We start from the raw sequence: 13,376 nt of genomic DNA on the forward strand, positions 1-13,376 counted from the left end.
GGAATGTGCCTTCTCCTTGATCCCACACTCGCAAACATTTTCATGTGCTTTCATGAGGTTTCTTGTTTGGCCGATTGTCCCATTGCTTTTAAACCGATTTTTATAATAGGTATATAGATGATACCTTTCTGGTCTTCAAGCATCCCTCTCATGCGGGCCTTTTCTTTGATTATCTGAACCTCAAAAATCTTTCAATAAAATTCAATATGGAATTAGAATCCAACAATTGCTTGTCGTTTCTCGATTGCAAAATCACAAAATCCGGCGGTCGTTTTCAGACCTCCGTTTATCGAAAACCGACATTTACTGGCTTGGGTATGAGCTTCTTTAGCATCTGCTCGTTTCGTTTCAAACTGAATAGTCTTCAAACTTTGATATACCGCGGCTATATGGTCTGTTCTACCTTCCATGATATGTATTTGGAATTCGAATTCATTCGTAATATATTTCAGCTTAATGGTTTTCCATCGTGCCTTGTGTTTTATAAAATCAAACGCTTCTTATCTAACAAATTTTCTGAAGCTGTGACTGAATGTGATAGTAAGAAAACTATTTATTGCACATTGCCCTATTTTGGTAGTGCGTCTGAGACTATAGTCTAGAGAACTGAAAATGAAATATTTCCCGACTATAAATTTGCGTGTTTTACTGGTAAATAATTTCAAAATTGGTTCTTTCTTCACGTATAAGGACTTTATTCCTGCCCGGATGCGATCAAACCTGGTCTATGACTTCAGTTGTGCGCGCTGCGCATCTGCGTACGTTAGAATGACGTCGCGTAATTTCTACATCCGGGTTTCTGAACACCGTGGCAGGAGCTATCGTTCTAACTTGCCTCTCGCCAAGCCTCCTCATTCTTCCAAGCGCCTCCATGCTGAACAGTGCGAAGTGGCTGTATCTGAGAGTGATTTCAGGGTACTCGGTTCCACTCCTGGCTGTTCGGATTTGAGAATATTGGAGTCACTACATATCTTCAAACGAAAACCGTGTCTCAATAATACATTTAGTTCATATAATCTGGAAATAGTGAATCGCTAGGCTTTTATATTCTTGTCGTACCCCTAGGACTAAGTTGTTCCAATCTAAGCCTGTTTTTTTATATAATGTTAGGTCTTGTTTAGGTTTTATGTCTGTCTTTGAATTTTGACTTTTCAAATGATTTGATTTATTTTTAGTTTAGTCGAACTGATGATGGAGCTGGACTCCGAAAAGGTTTCAATATCGATATGATGAATTTTCTTGGCGTTTTCTTTGCTTTTAAATTCCTTGTGAATTAGCGATATAAGCAGACGGATGATATAAGCACAATACTTAACATTTATAACCCAAATGCATTAATTTCCAGCGCAGAATTTTGCTCACATTTCCAGCAGCTAACTCCATCTTGTATTGTGGTTGGGGACTTAAATGCCCACCATCATATGTGGGATACGAGAACGCACAGCAACAGGACTGGTGTCAATCTAGTTGATAGCTTGGCAGAGTTCCCAAACCTTTGTTTGATAACACCTCGCTCCCTACCTACCTATTTCCATGTCCAAACAGGCAACTTTTCCACACTTGAGCTGTGTTTGTGTCCAAATATTTGGTACCCAGTGCCAATGTTGTGGTGGAGGATGAGATGGGAAGCGACCAAGAGCCGGTGCTCATTACACTTAACAATAACCCTGCCATAACAACTTTCAGAGCTAGGCCAAGATGGATTTTTAAACCCGAGAGCTGGGAGAAATGGAAGGCAACCTTGAGACCTGCCCAGAGAAGCGGAGATTTTGGAGAGGAGGTGAAAACTTTTACAACAAGACTGATTGAAACGTCCGAAAGTGTGTTCAGAAAGACCCGGGAAGTGGTGACTCCGAAATACTCTAAATCCTGGTGGAATGAGACCTGTGCTCTCCTTATCAATGACATGCCGCCAGAAAGAAGTTAAAGAATCCCCCCATACTGGCCAACCTGATAGCACTCCGGAGAGCAGAGGCGCTCGTGAAGTAAGAAATCCAAAAGGAGTCCTTCAAAAACTTCATCTCAGGAATTTCCAGTTTTACCCCAGTGACCAAGGGATGAAAAAGAATTGGGAAACTGTCGGATAAACAAGCAGTCCAGCGTGCTACCCCACTCTTTTATTATATAAATAAAAAAGTGGGGTAGCACGTATATTACAGATATATATATATATATTATATATTACACAATACAATATATTACAGATCCTATTCATAAAGCAAACATAATAGCCGAGCAATATGCAAGCTTGGTGGATGCAGCTGGCCTGAGAGGTTCTCTCCCTGCTGGGGAGTCCTTTATACTCCCTGTTGCTGTGGCTGTTAGTGAGGAGCACCCTGCTGCATATAATGATTCATTCTCATTGTATGAACTGCGGCAAGCTTTGAAGGTATTGAATAGGTCATCCCCAGGTCATGACATGGTGCATAACGAAATGTTGAAGCACCTCTCGCAAGACTTTGAAGATTGGCTCCTGGATTTGTTAACCACAACTACAAGAATGGGGAGATACCTACCATGTGGAGACATGACACCATCATACCCATACTTAAACCTGGAAAGTCCCCTAGTGACCCTGCATCATATCGCCCAATTTCGCTCCTGCCTTGCATTCCAAAATTATTAGAGCGATTTATTAGCTCACGGCTAACATACGTTCTGGACACCTCGGGGAGTCTGAGCCCCACCCAGAGTGGTTTCAGGCGCCGTATGTGTGCCTTGGATCAGGTCGCTAGATTAGAAATGTGCATCCGACACACCTTGAGCAGGAGGAAGCTATGTGCAGCAGTATTCTTTGACCTATCCAATGCCTACGACTGTGTATGGCACCTAGGGCTGCTGTACAAGCTTCAGAAGTTTGGCATAAGAGGACGAATGTTGTCATGGATAAAAGCATACCTGACCTCACGCACCATTAAAGTATTCTTTGAAGGTGCTTATTTTGACGAGCTTCCCATTTTGTCAGGGGTCCCTCAGAGATCAGTCCTTTCCCCCACCCTGTTCAATATCATGATATCAGATTTACCCCGTGTACCAGATGTGAAAATCTCAGAATACGCAGATGACTTAGCAGTATACTGCTGTGGTGCTCTAGTGAGACACGTTGAGGAAAAACTTCAATCCCAGGTGAGCTAGCTCCATGAATGGATGCTCAAGTGGGGATTCTCTGTTAACCCTGCTAAAAACAAGGGTATGATTTTTACTAGGAAATCAATAACAAACCCTGTAATTAAGGTAGGACTTGAACAAATTGCGTTTATCTATTGTCATAAGTTCCTGCGTATGATGCGTGATGCCCTGGCTTGGTGTGGCGTGACCATCTGCAGTACCTTAGAGACAAGTACCTCACACGAGTCAACTTGATGCAGTCTATGCCAACTCACAGGTGGGGGGCTGATAGAGAAATGAATTATAAATCAGTGATATGAGCCACAATAGATTATGGCTCAATGTTTTACTCTACTGCGCCCAACGCACACCTGCAGAAGTTGAAGACTATCCAAAACCGGTGCCTACTAATAGCAATTGGAGCCCGGAAAACATCACCCATAATATCCTTGGAAGTAGAGAGCCATATCCCTCCATTGTCATTGCACAAAATGCTGGTAAGTTTAAGATTTTTCGGCCGAATTGCTGAATTACCTCGGCTTGCAGCTGTTTCTAATGAACTGGTATATACAGTACAAACCCAGCACCAAGAGGACAGCCATAGGAGCGCAGCCGTGCACCACCAATTTTGTGCACCAATAAGCCCTGAATCGAACGCCTTGGATCTCTCCGGACATCCACCAATCAGCCGTGAACCACTCGGCTTTGTCCACCTCCAGCCTGGCATAGAACCTGCCGTGCACCACCAGGCCGCGGATCGAATATGACTTCCGGGCATCGTTAAATTACGTAATTTTACGTTCACCATATCTAAGGTTAGGTGTCAGATAGCAAAGTTCTGTTCCAAAATTTATCGTCCTTCGACGAGTGGCCGTTCGACCGAGGGCTGGTTCGACCCAGGGCTTAGATACGGACGGCTTGAAGTGTTGAAGCCTACGTTCCGGAAGGCAGGAATCATGATAGTCCATTACATCCAGGGCAGTGGTGGTCTTCGGCAGGCGACCCGACAGCCATGGGTGGGCAACATCCTTTTTCCCCCATTGGGGAGCCGGATACCGGTGTACTCAAACCTGTTGGGAGTGAAGCCTGCGGGCAATGCTGCTCCTCTGGTGTCTCCCATCCCTCCGTGGGTGGACCTGAATGATTTGATTTGCCTCGACTTACTCCCTATGCCAGTTAAGAAAATAACGGAAAATATTGCACAAGCGACCTTCAAGGACCTGCAAGCGACCCGCTATGCGGGTTACATGGAGGTATTCACTGATGGCTCAAGACTGGAGCATCCAGAGGTGTCAGCCGCAGCATCCGTGGTGGTACGGTACCCCAATTCAGTAAGTAGCTTTAACTGGAAGCTGCCTCCGCAAACAAGCATTTTGGAATGTGAACTGTTTGCTATACTTAAAGCCTTACAATTTCTCCTGAACAACTTTAGGCCAACAACAGGTGCAGTCATTTACTCAGACTCCATGTCCAGCTTATCCTTGATACAATCTTTGCGCCCTAAATCCTACCTTCCATGTATCTTTGAAATTCATAGGTTAATACAACAGATTGCACTACAATGTCCCCTTTATATTCAATTCACACCAGGTCACAAGAATATTGAAGGGAACGAGCTCGCGAATCTGGCAGCTAAAGCTAGGCACAGTCGGCAGGATGTCACGTCAAATCCATGGTTGGGCAGGGAAGACATGGTAAGAGAAGTAAAGTTATCACTTCTTAAGGTTTGGGAGAGTAAATGGCTCCAGGAAGTAGAAACCTCCAATAAGGGAAGACACTTAATGTCGTAAAGAGCCATGTAAAGTACTGGCCATGGACATCATGTCGCCATAGAAACTTGGAAACAGCAGTAGCCCGACTACGGATTGGGCACGTTGGAGTGAAGGAACACTTGCACCGTTTCAGACTAGCAGAGACTAGCCTATGCCAATGTGGAAGTATAGACTCAATTGTTCACTACTTGTTACAGTGTCCACTTTTTGCAATTGCACGGACTGAGCTACAAATAACACTGCATGGGCTCGGAGTCCCAATAACGGTTAAAAACTTACGCGGTGGTGGTGACTTTACCCCACAGATACAATTCATCATAGTTGAAGCCTTCTCTTAAGTACCTTCTCAGCACAGGTCGCCTGAGAGACCTGTAGACTTTGCCTAACCACTAACTTAGAGGTCCTAAACCTTCCTTCTGATGCCACTTCAAATGCCATGCTCCTGGAAAGACTCTATCCCACATGTATTATTGTAAATGTGATTATGTACAGGATCCTCCTAGGAGTCCTAAACAAATCGCCCAGACAGCAAGCCCCCTTGGAAGTACGACCCTGATGGTAGTTGCCAAGTAGCATAGCAGATGTAGCATCAGCTGGTCTTTGTTTTTTCATATAAAGTGTGCCCCTCGTATGGATTTTGATGATGCTTCAGGCTGCACCAGCCCAGGCTGGACCATCTGGCCCATGCTCTCTGTCTGGGTAGGCCCTCCCGATAGGTAAGGGTGACTAACCTTGCTTGATTTACTAATCTAATTTGAAGTAGCTTGTTGAACTAATAAAACAACCTTAAAGTTTTCAAAGTCTAATCTGGCCTTTTTTCCACATGCCGCTCCAGTCTGGCCATCGCTGACCATCCAGACGTGAGGCTGGTGGTGAACAACCGAATCCTCATAAAAATGGATCCGAAGAAGAAGAAATAATCGCAGCTAATACTAGCCTCGTGTATAAGCGCCTAAATCTATAAATCCTGTAGCTTTTCAGTGGTTGATTATCCAATGGCATTTAATTAATAATTGAACATTGAAAACTGCCAAGTTTATCTTTAATAACACGGTTGGTAGCATTGAAATTATACTCACCTTGGCTTCTATTTGTGCTGAGCCGAATCGAGCAATTTGCGAGTAGCAATGCAATGAGTGAGTAGAATTGTCTATTGTAATTTACTCTCAACTTGAAGAGCTATTTTGAGTACAAATACATCAGTGAACGGCGATTCAAGATCAAACGAGTTTCGCGCTGAGGCCAATTGGTATATGGCGTCCGAATCTGATATCATGTGATTTTTGAAGCATTGCCGCGAGGTGATAACCACGTTAATGTAGGCGTTTAAGGTGGCATTTATTTATTTGTTTCCGTTATTGCAAAACACCAGCAGAGGTTAATAAGTCTCGTTGTGCTAAATGCTTTTGCAGAAAATTATTAGTCGAACTTAGTTTAATTAGGTCGGAACAGCATTTTTTCAGTAGAGAAACCGAAGATTTTATTGAAGAATTTTCAAGGGCTGTGTGTGTTTCAGGTGCATTCAACTTTTTTGTGGTAATCCTAACATCAATGAATTATTTTCAGACTATATTTAAAATCATTAATGTATTTGTTGATGAGTGCTCATCTGATAGGATTGTGTTAAATTCCCTTCATTTGAACCCCGATGGTGCAGGCTGTCGTGTAGCGCATTTCCTGTATTATGAGCGTGATGCTCGGTTGGCTTTATTCAGGATGAGTTGGCCAGTATTAAGACATATTCTGCGGCGTTCATGTAGAGTCAGGCGGCTAATAACTCTAATTGGAGCAGCATCTTTACTTATCTGGCTTGTGTTTTTGGTGGTTGAAGGAGATAACCCAACATTTTTGTTTGGGTCACACCAAGCAATAGTTCATCGTGCAAAGCCTCACACGAATGGAAACCCCACGGGCAATGGACATAGAGTTTCCTCTCAAGGTGTGGATGATTTGATGCCGTCTCCTCTTCTAAGAAGAGGTCCGGTCCCTAATGTACTCGACTTCGGAGAAGCTAAACCTGACCACGAAAATGTGGCCCGAGAAGTGATTGACGCTAGAGATAACGCCGAACTCAAGTCAGACAACAAAATAAAATTAGACGACAATGCTGCCAGAGAAGAGCATTCTGGTGAAGCATTAGTTTTGCGAGAGAAGAACACTTTACAAGGATTTGTAAGGAACAACGTAACTAATGAGAACTTGAATGCTGCTCATGATGAACAAGAATATAGCTTTCACCAACTCCCTGAGCACCAGAAAGATACTCCCGAAGAGAAGTACGGCGCTTACAATAACTGGAGGAACCTAACCTCAACCGAGATCAACAGTTTGTCAGTGCTTGGTCGCCGCATGTTCTTGAACGAAAAAATTGGTCATGAACAAGACAGGATTTTCACAATACATATTTGGAAGTATGTAAAGCATATTGAAAAGAGATTATTGAAGAAAGGGTCGTCTGTAAATTTTGACCCGCTCGAAGATTGTTCTGTTAGCAACTGTAGAGTGACTACGGAAGATGGCGATGTCGAAGCTGCTGATATCGTGCTGTTCCATTTGCACAGAATCAAAGGTCCTCCAGTTGACGTCCCTAGAGCTCCTGGGCAGCTTTGGGTGTGGATGTCCGACGAGAGCCCATACAATGTTTTTATGGTATCGAGTAATCGCATTCTGAGCAATTATAATGGATTTTTCAATTGGTCAATGACCTACCGAATGGATTCGAATGTGCCAGTGCCTTACGGACGAACTGTTCCTCTACCTAAGGATCAATATTTAGATGAAATAGATGATTACTACAAAATTAAGCAAAAAAATATCAGCATATTAAGCTCTAATTGCGGTGGCATCAACGGAAGGTACAAGTATATTGCCGAGTTGCAGAAATACATCAAAGTTGACGTGTACGGCGGGTGTGGGCCACTCAAATGTCCGGGTCATTTTCACAACGACTGCGACAAGTTAAATGATTACAAGTTCTACTTGGCGTTCGAAAACTCAAACTGCGATGGCTACATAACCGAGAAGGTGAGTTTTAGTGCTTGTGGTCCTCCGTTTTTGTTGGTTTGAATGTGATCATATTATTTTCAGTGCAGTGAGCAAGGTAGGCAATTCCACACGCTTGAATCTTGTCATGATGATGCATCGAGAGGCAGATTTAATTCGATGAAGATTGACTGCTGCATGTTTGAACTTAATCATCACTTTTTGGGCGGCAGGTGTGGTGGAATGCACTGAACAAAGCAGCTGTTCCTGTGGTGATGGGGCCTCCTAAGCGAGACTATGAGAAGCTTCTCCCTCCGAAATCCTTTATTCATGTGGACGACTTCAAAAATCCGCAGGACCTGGCGCGATATCTGACGTGAGTTTATTCATAGTTCAAGGATTATGTCTTTCCTTTCGTTTTAACTGTTTACCAGATGAGACGTCACTCCAATCTCATAGCATTCCTGATCAAGTTCAATGAAATGTTCAATTTTTTGTCATGCTCTGCGTAATTCCAACAATTCGTGAATAGATATGGAAGATGGTAGGCTTATTTATAGTCACTAATTGTAGCTTTCTTCACTGCGGCGAAGTTCATAAAAGATAGAATGTAACTCAATGAAAAATTGTTGACAAATTTATTTACCTACGTATCTAATGAATAAATGGGTAAAATACTAAAATGTGTACTCGTGAATTTAATACTTTAGCATAAATCAATGGGGGAGAAGTCGATTCCATTGCTTTTGTTGAACTGGAATTTAAATTACTTGCGTGGTAATTCCAGATTCTTTTGGTTCTGTTAACCACACAATAATAATAAGGCATTTCCAAGAAAGAAATATTTGTTGACCGCCATTGAATTATGTCGGATAAGCAAAGTTTGTTTCGTTTTAGCCTGGCACCGCAAATTTATAGGCGCTATACCCACAGACGCGTATTCATGGTACTTATCGTGCTGCTTTATCTCCTGGATCTGAAAATTTATGCTTAGAGTGACAGAATTATTGAGTCAGTTCGAAATTGTTTTTTTTCTTTTAATGGCTGGCCTGATTCTTATGTACATTAACTAGTCTCGCTTAAATTCAGTTCTTATATCCTCGCCCATTCATTTAGACAACTGTTCCAGGTTTTGTGTGAATTTCAGGTACCTTTTGAACAACCCTGCCGAGTATCAGAAGTACCACGACTGGAGAAGACGATACCGAGTACTCAACGAGCACGGGTACTTCCAGTCGCCGGTGTACCACATTTGCAGACTCTGTGAGGCTCTCAACTACAACGACAAGAAAGATCAGCGGGCTGACTTGGAGCATTTCTTCCACAGAGATAGCCATTGTTATCCGAGCCAGCATTGGAGCTAGAAAAACCTCATATGGTGCCTAAATACTCTCCAATCTTTTCATATCTGTTATGGTTGCATTGACAGCTTTGAGAAAACGGACCTGTTTTCTAATGATACTTAAACTTACTTCACTTTCTCACCTAAATTGCTAAATGATTTACTTTTAAAATTGGTGGGCAAAACATGTTTAGACCATCATAGACGACCTTCAAACTGCCATGGAGATATTATATACAAGATAATTTTTCGACGTATTATATGGACATATTCTATCCAAGACAGTTAATTTATCCAAGTTTTATCTGAGCAAGGTCGATGAGCGCCCGCCAAGCGGTGGCGCGCGATCTTGCATCAGTGACAGGAATGGAACGCATGAATATATTTCTGATAAAAAATATGCAATCAAGTCAATGGTGTGACCTATACTCATGTGAAACACTGTACTTCTAGTTATGGGATTACAGTAAGTGGCTTATCGTTACATATCAGCATTAATTCTTCAATAAGCAGAAGCCATAAATCACACCGCATCAAATTGAACCTTTAACCAGTGCCTGCATCAAATGAAGATGGCTGAGTTTTGAAGATGTACTATGTACTTGTAGTTAAAGCTCTGAATTTGTTTCCATAATATTATAGCCCCCTTACTAACTCAAATTTGTACTCTTCTTTTGAGAGCGTGAATCTAGATTCCTTAATTACTTTTCTTAATTAGATTTTTTAATTTATCAATTTAAAATCTTGTTTCAAGTAGATGAAGTTATTTAAATCTGCACGGATCTGCTTTCCCATTATTACATCAAGTTTTCTACTTTTTTATCTAGCCTTGTTCTTCGTAATTTTTATCATAAGGCACGTCTTCTATTATCATCTCTTACAACTCAACAAGAACAACTAACCTTCATCCATAGTTCAGAAGACAGTAATATCATATCATTATCCTAGTGATGTCGGCGCTGAAGAATAGGCCTGGTGTGGCCTGTCGCCGATTCTTGTACTTTTCGTACCTTGTTCACAGGAGATCTAAAAATCCGCTCCTTTGAACGGATCTTTCCCAAACTGACGAAAGTTTAAAATAGCTAATAGACTTCCAACAAGTTCGATATTGTACTAGGCATTTCAAGTCTGAACATATATTTCTCTAAAGCTTTATCTAGTCTGTTCTAGAACTCGTTTATACTCTGAGCATCAACGATGTAACCAGGGAGGCTGTTCCACACGTCGGTGACTCGAAGCGAAAAGTGTTGTCGCGTGAATGAGTTGTATCGCAGTTTTTAGTTTATAGCTGTGGCCCCTGGTGTTGGTTCTTGTTTTAAATTCTATTAATCCTTCTGGGACCTTGTATAAACCATGAGTATACTCATATACTTCAATGAGGTCATCACGCAGACGAGGTGTAGTGACTAGCAATCTAAAGACGACTTTATAAAAAATATATAATAAAAATACATTGTATATATTCTGACTGATGACGGTAGGAATTTCAGCCCGACGCTCCGCATAACGCTGTACGGTTCAAGGCAATCTTTCATTGACGTCTGTCCACACCAGGGTCCACAGGTGTGAGTTCGCACATGCAGGTATTACACTTAATCAGCACTAACTATGCACCTCTGCGCTAGTTCTTTCCGTGTGATAAATCGATTGTTGAAGTTATTACTAAATAATAAAAATCTAATTCGAAATTATTCAACTCCTTTCGGGTCCAAAAATGTTACCATCACCACCAGAATATCAGGAAGAAGAAAGCGTTTACTACATTACATAGCCCGAAAAAAATTGAATAACATTCGACTAACCGTTTGAGGCGTATACTGTACCGCAAGCCCGGCCGTAAATTTGTCCTAGACGTCTCCATGGTGAGATCGCGTAAAACAGAACAAACTACTCAGATAAGTCGGCACCGTGTGGACGCTCTAAAAATTGCAACGATTTCATTCCGACTTCGAACTGCACCGACAAATCGTTGTGAAAACTGAGCGAGGCCGGTCCACAACCTCAGTTTTCACAACGATTTGCCTGCGCAGTTTTAAGTCGGAATGAAATCGTTGCAATTTTTAGAGCGTCCACGCGGTGCCGACTTACCTGAGTAGTTTGCTCAGCTTTGCGCGATCTGGCCATGGAGACGTCTCGGACAAATTTACGGCCGGACTTGCGGCCGGTCTCCCCAAATTCGATTAGCATGGAATATCTCCCATAGTAATGAACGTAGCTCGATAAAACTTGGTACACGTATTCATTAGGACTTAGCGGTGATGTTTAGCTCGTGAACATTTTTAGAACTTTACCTTCATTCGTGAGTTACATGACGATACGTGCCGAAATTTGCATTTGAAGAAACCTAACCTCCCAACGGCGATGTTTAGCTCGTGACAATTTTTTAGATTAGATAAAGCCGTATAACTCGCAAAGGAAGGCAAAATTGAAAAAGACATCACCGTTAGGTCCTAATTAATGCGTGTACCAAGTTTTATCGAGCTACGTTCATTACTTTTGAGATATTCCATGCTTATCGAATTTGGGGGGACCGGCCGCGAGTCCGGCCGTAAATTTGTCAGAGACGTGCCATGGAGAACGCAGTATTTTGATAAATTTTGGCATTGTGCCTTGTTAAAAAATAGATTGGACCATTTAGGTAATGCGAGGAATCCAAATACAAGAGAGATGGCTTGTAGATGTCTTCTTCTACAGGTCTAGATTGAATCGATTTTTTTATTTATTCCTAATTATTTACGGTGAATGCTCCTCAACTTATTTTACAGCCGTTTCTCTGTTTGCGCTTTCATCGATTTCTTTGAATTTTTCTACTAAGCTCTCGTATGTCTCCACTTTTTTTTGTCCCTGTAACTATAGTCCTTGAATTTTACTCGCCAAATGCAAGAAAAACTTTCGTATAGAAGAGCAATAAATTCCCGAGAACGTTACCGAAGGTCCGCCATTGTCGCCAGAATAATTGAAACTGAGCACAAATTGCATCGGAAAACTGTGCTACCGTCCACACGTTCCGACTTGTCTGCGCAGTTCATCGAAATCTATGCTCCGGAGCTCAGATTTCGATGCAACTGCGCAGTTTTCCCGGCGGCTTCAAAACTGCGCAGTTTTTCCGTCCACACGCAACGTTTTAACTGCAACAATTGGAACAGCGCAGACAGATCGTTGTGTAAAACTGAGCGTGTGGACCGGCCTTTAATACAGGCCTTGTACGTCGCTGCAGCAGCACCGTTTTCACCCGATCGATGACCGACGATATGCTGATAACATACCATAAAGGCCCGTTTACACTACGGGACTGATTCGGAAGGATCGAGACTGGACTGAGACCAATAAGCCACATGGCTGGGCCTCAAAACTGGCGTGTGCGTTCAGACTACGCGCATGTGCTAGGATCAAGACTCACGATTATCGCAGTGCTACCACTCTGCCGCGCGCATTTCAGTTACTTCTTGGCCTTTGAAGATGGATAGTGCCAACGAATAACTTGAAGATTTTGGATTGAAGATGGATTGAATTCAAAAGTTTTCGGCTATCTATATACCTAATAGCAGTTATGAAACGCAAAACCTAACCACAACCGCGGTGTAAATGAATCCTCGGCACCTGCTACAGATTTCAGGGTATCTTCCTTTCTTTTCATCTCTGATCTAAATTGATATCGCAAAGTGTGAATTTTTTCGATGTTCATAGATGCATCTGAATTCTTCATTTGTTCACTTATTTTTTCTAATGCTTGAAGTCTTGAGATTCTGTCTTTGTAAACCAAACTTTTTACTTTCCATAGGCAAGGTGCCTGTCTATATAACTCAATAAGCCTCTCAGTAACATCTCTGTTCCAGTCTCCGTCATGCGATATTGCAAAGCAAAGTAAATAAACAGGTGATTGTGTGTAAATAGGGTAGGAGCGACAGCAACGCACAACCTACTCAGACGGCAGTCAAAGCGACACTCCCGAGATGAGCGGCTCATCAGAGATGAGCGGCTCAAAAGAATGAACACTGCTTCATTCGCCGATGAGCCCGTGTCGATGGTCCGGACTGCCTCAGTCTGGACTGAAAAAGCCAGTTTTTCAGTCGTCAGTCGCGCAGAGTCTCGTAGTGTGAACGGGCCTTAAGTCTCCGATAGTATCAAGTTCGTCACAAGCTCTGCTATCGAGGTAAGTTCGCTTCCTAATC

At 42.4% G+C, this 13,376-nt stretch overlaps 1 protein-coding gene across 1 annotated transcript; it reads left to right on the forward strand.

Moving 5' to 3' along the window:
- The first annotated feature begins 6,324 nt into the window (after window positions 1-6,324).
- Window positions 6,325-10,173, forward strand: LOC108678108 (4-galactosyl-N-acetylglucosaminide 3-alpha-L-fucosyltransferase 9-like). Its single transcript, XM_018166455.2, has 3 exons — window positions 6,325-7,904; window positions 8,096-8,238; window positions 9,010-10,173. Exons 1-3 carry the CDS (start codon window positions 6,432-6,434, stop codon window positions 9,224-9,226), a joined length of 1,833 nt encoding a protein of 610 aa, XP_018021944.2. The 5' UTR covers window positions 6,325-6,431; the 3' UTR covers window positions 9,227-10,173.
- Window positions 10,174-13,376: the final 3,203 nt, after the last annotated feature.

The sequence above is a fragment of the Hyalella azteca genome, unplaced genomic scaffold (assembly GCF_000764305.2).
Source record: "Hyalella azteca isolate HAZT.00-mixed unplaced genomic scaffold, Hazt_2.0.2 contig13025, whole genome shotgun sequence".
NCBI classification, from domain to species: Eukaryota; Metazoa; Arthropoda; class Malacostraca; order Amphipoda; family Hyalellidae; genus Hyalella; species Hyalella azteca.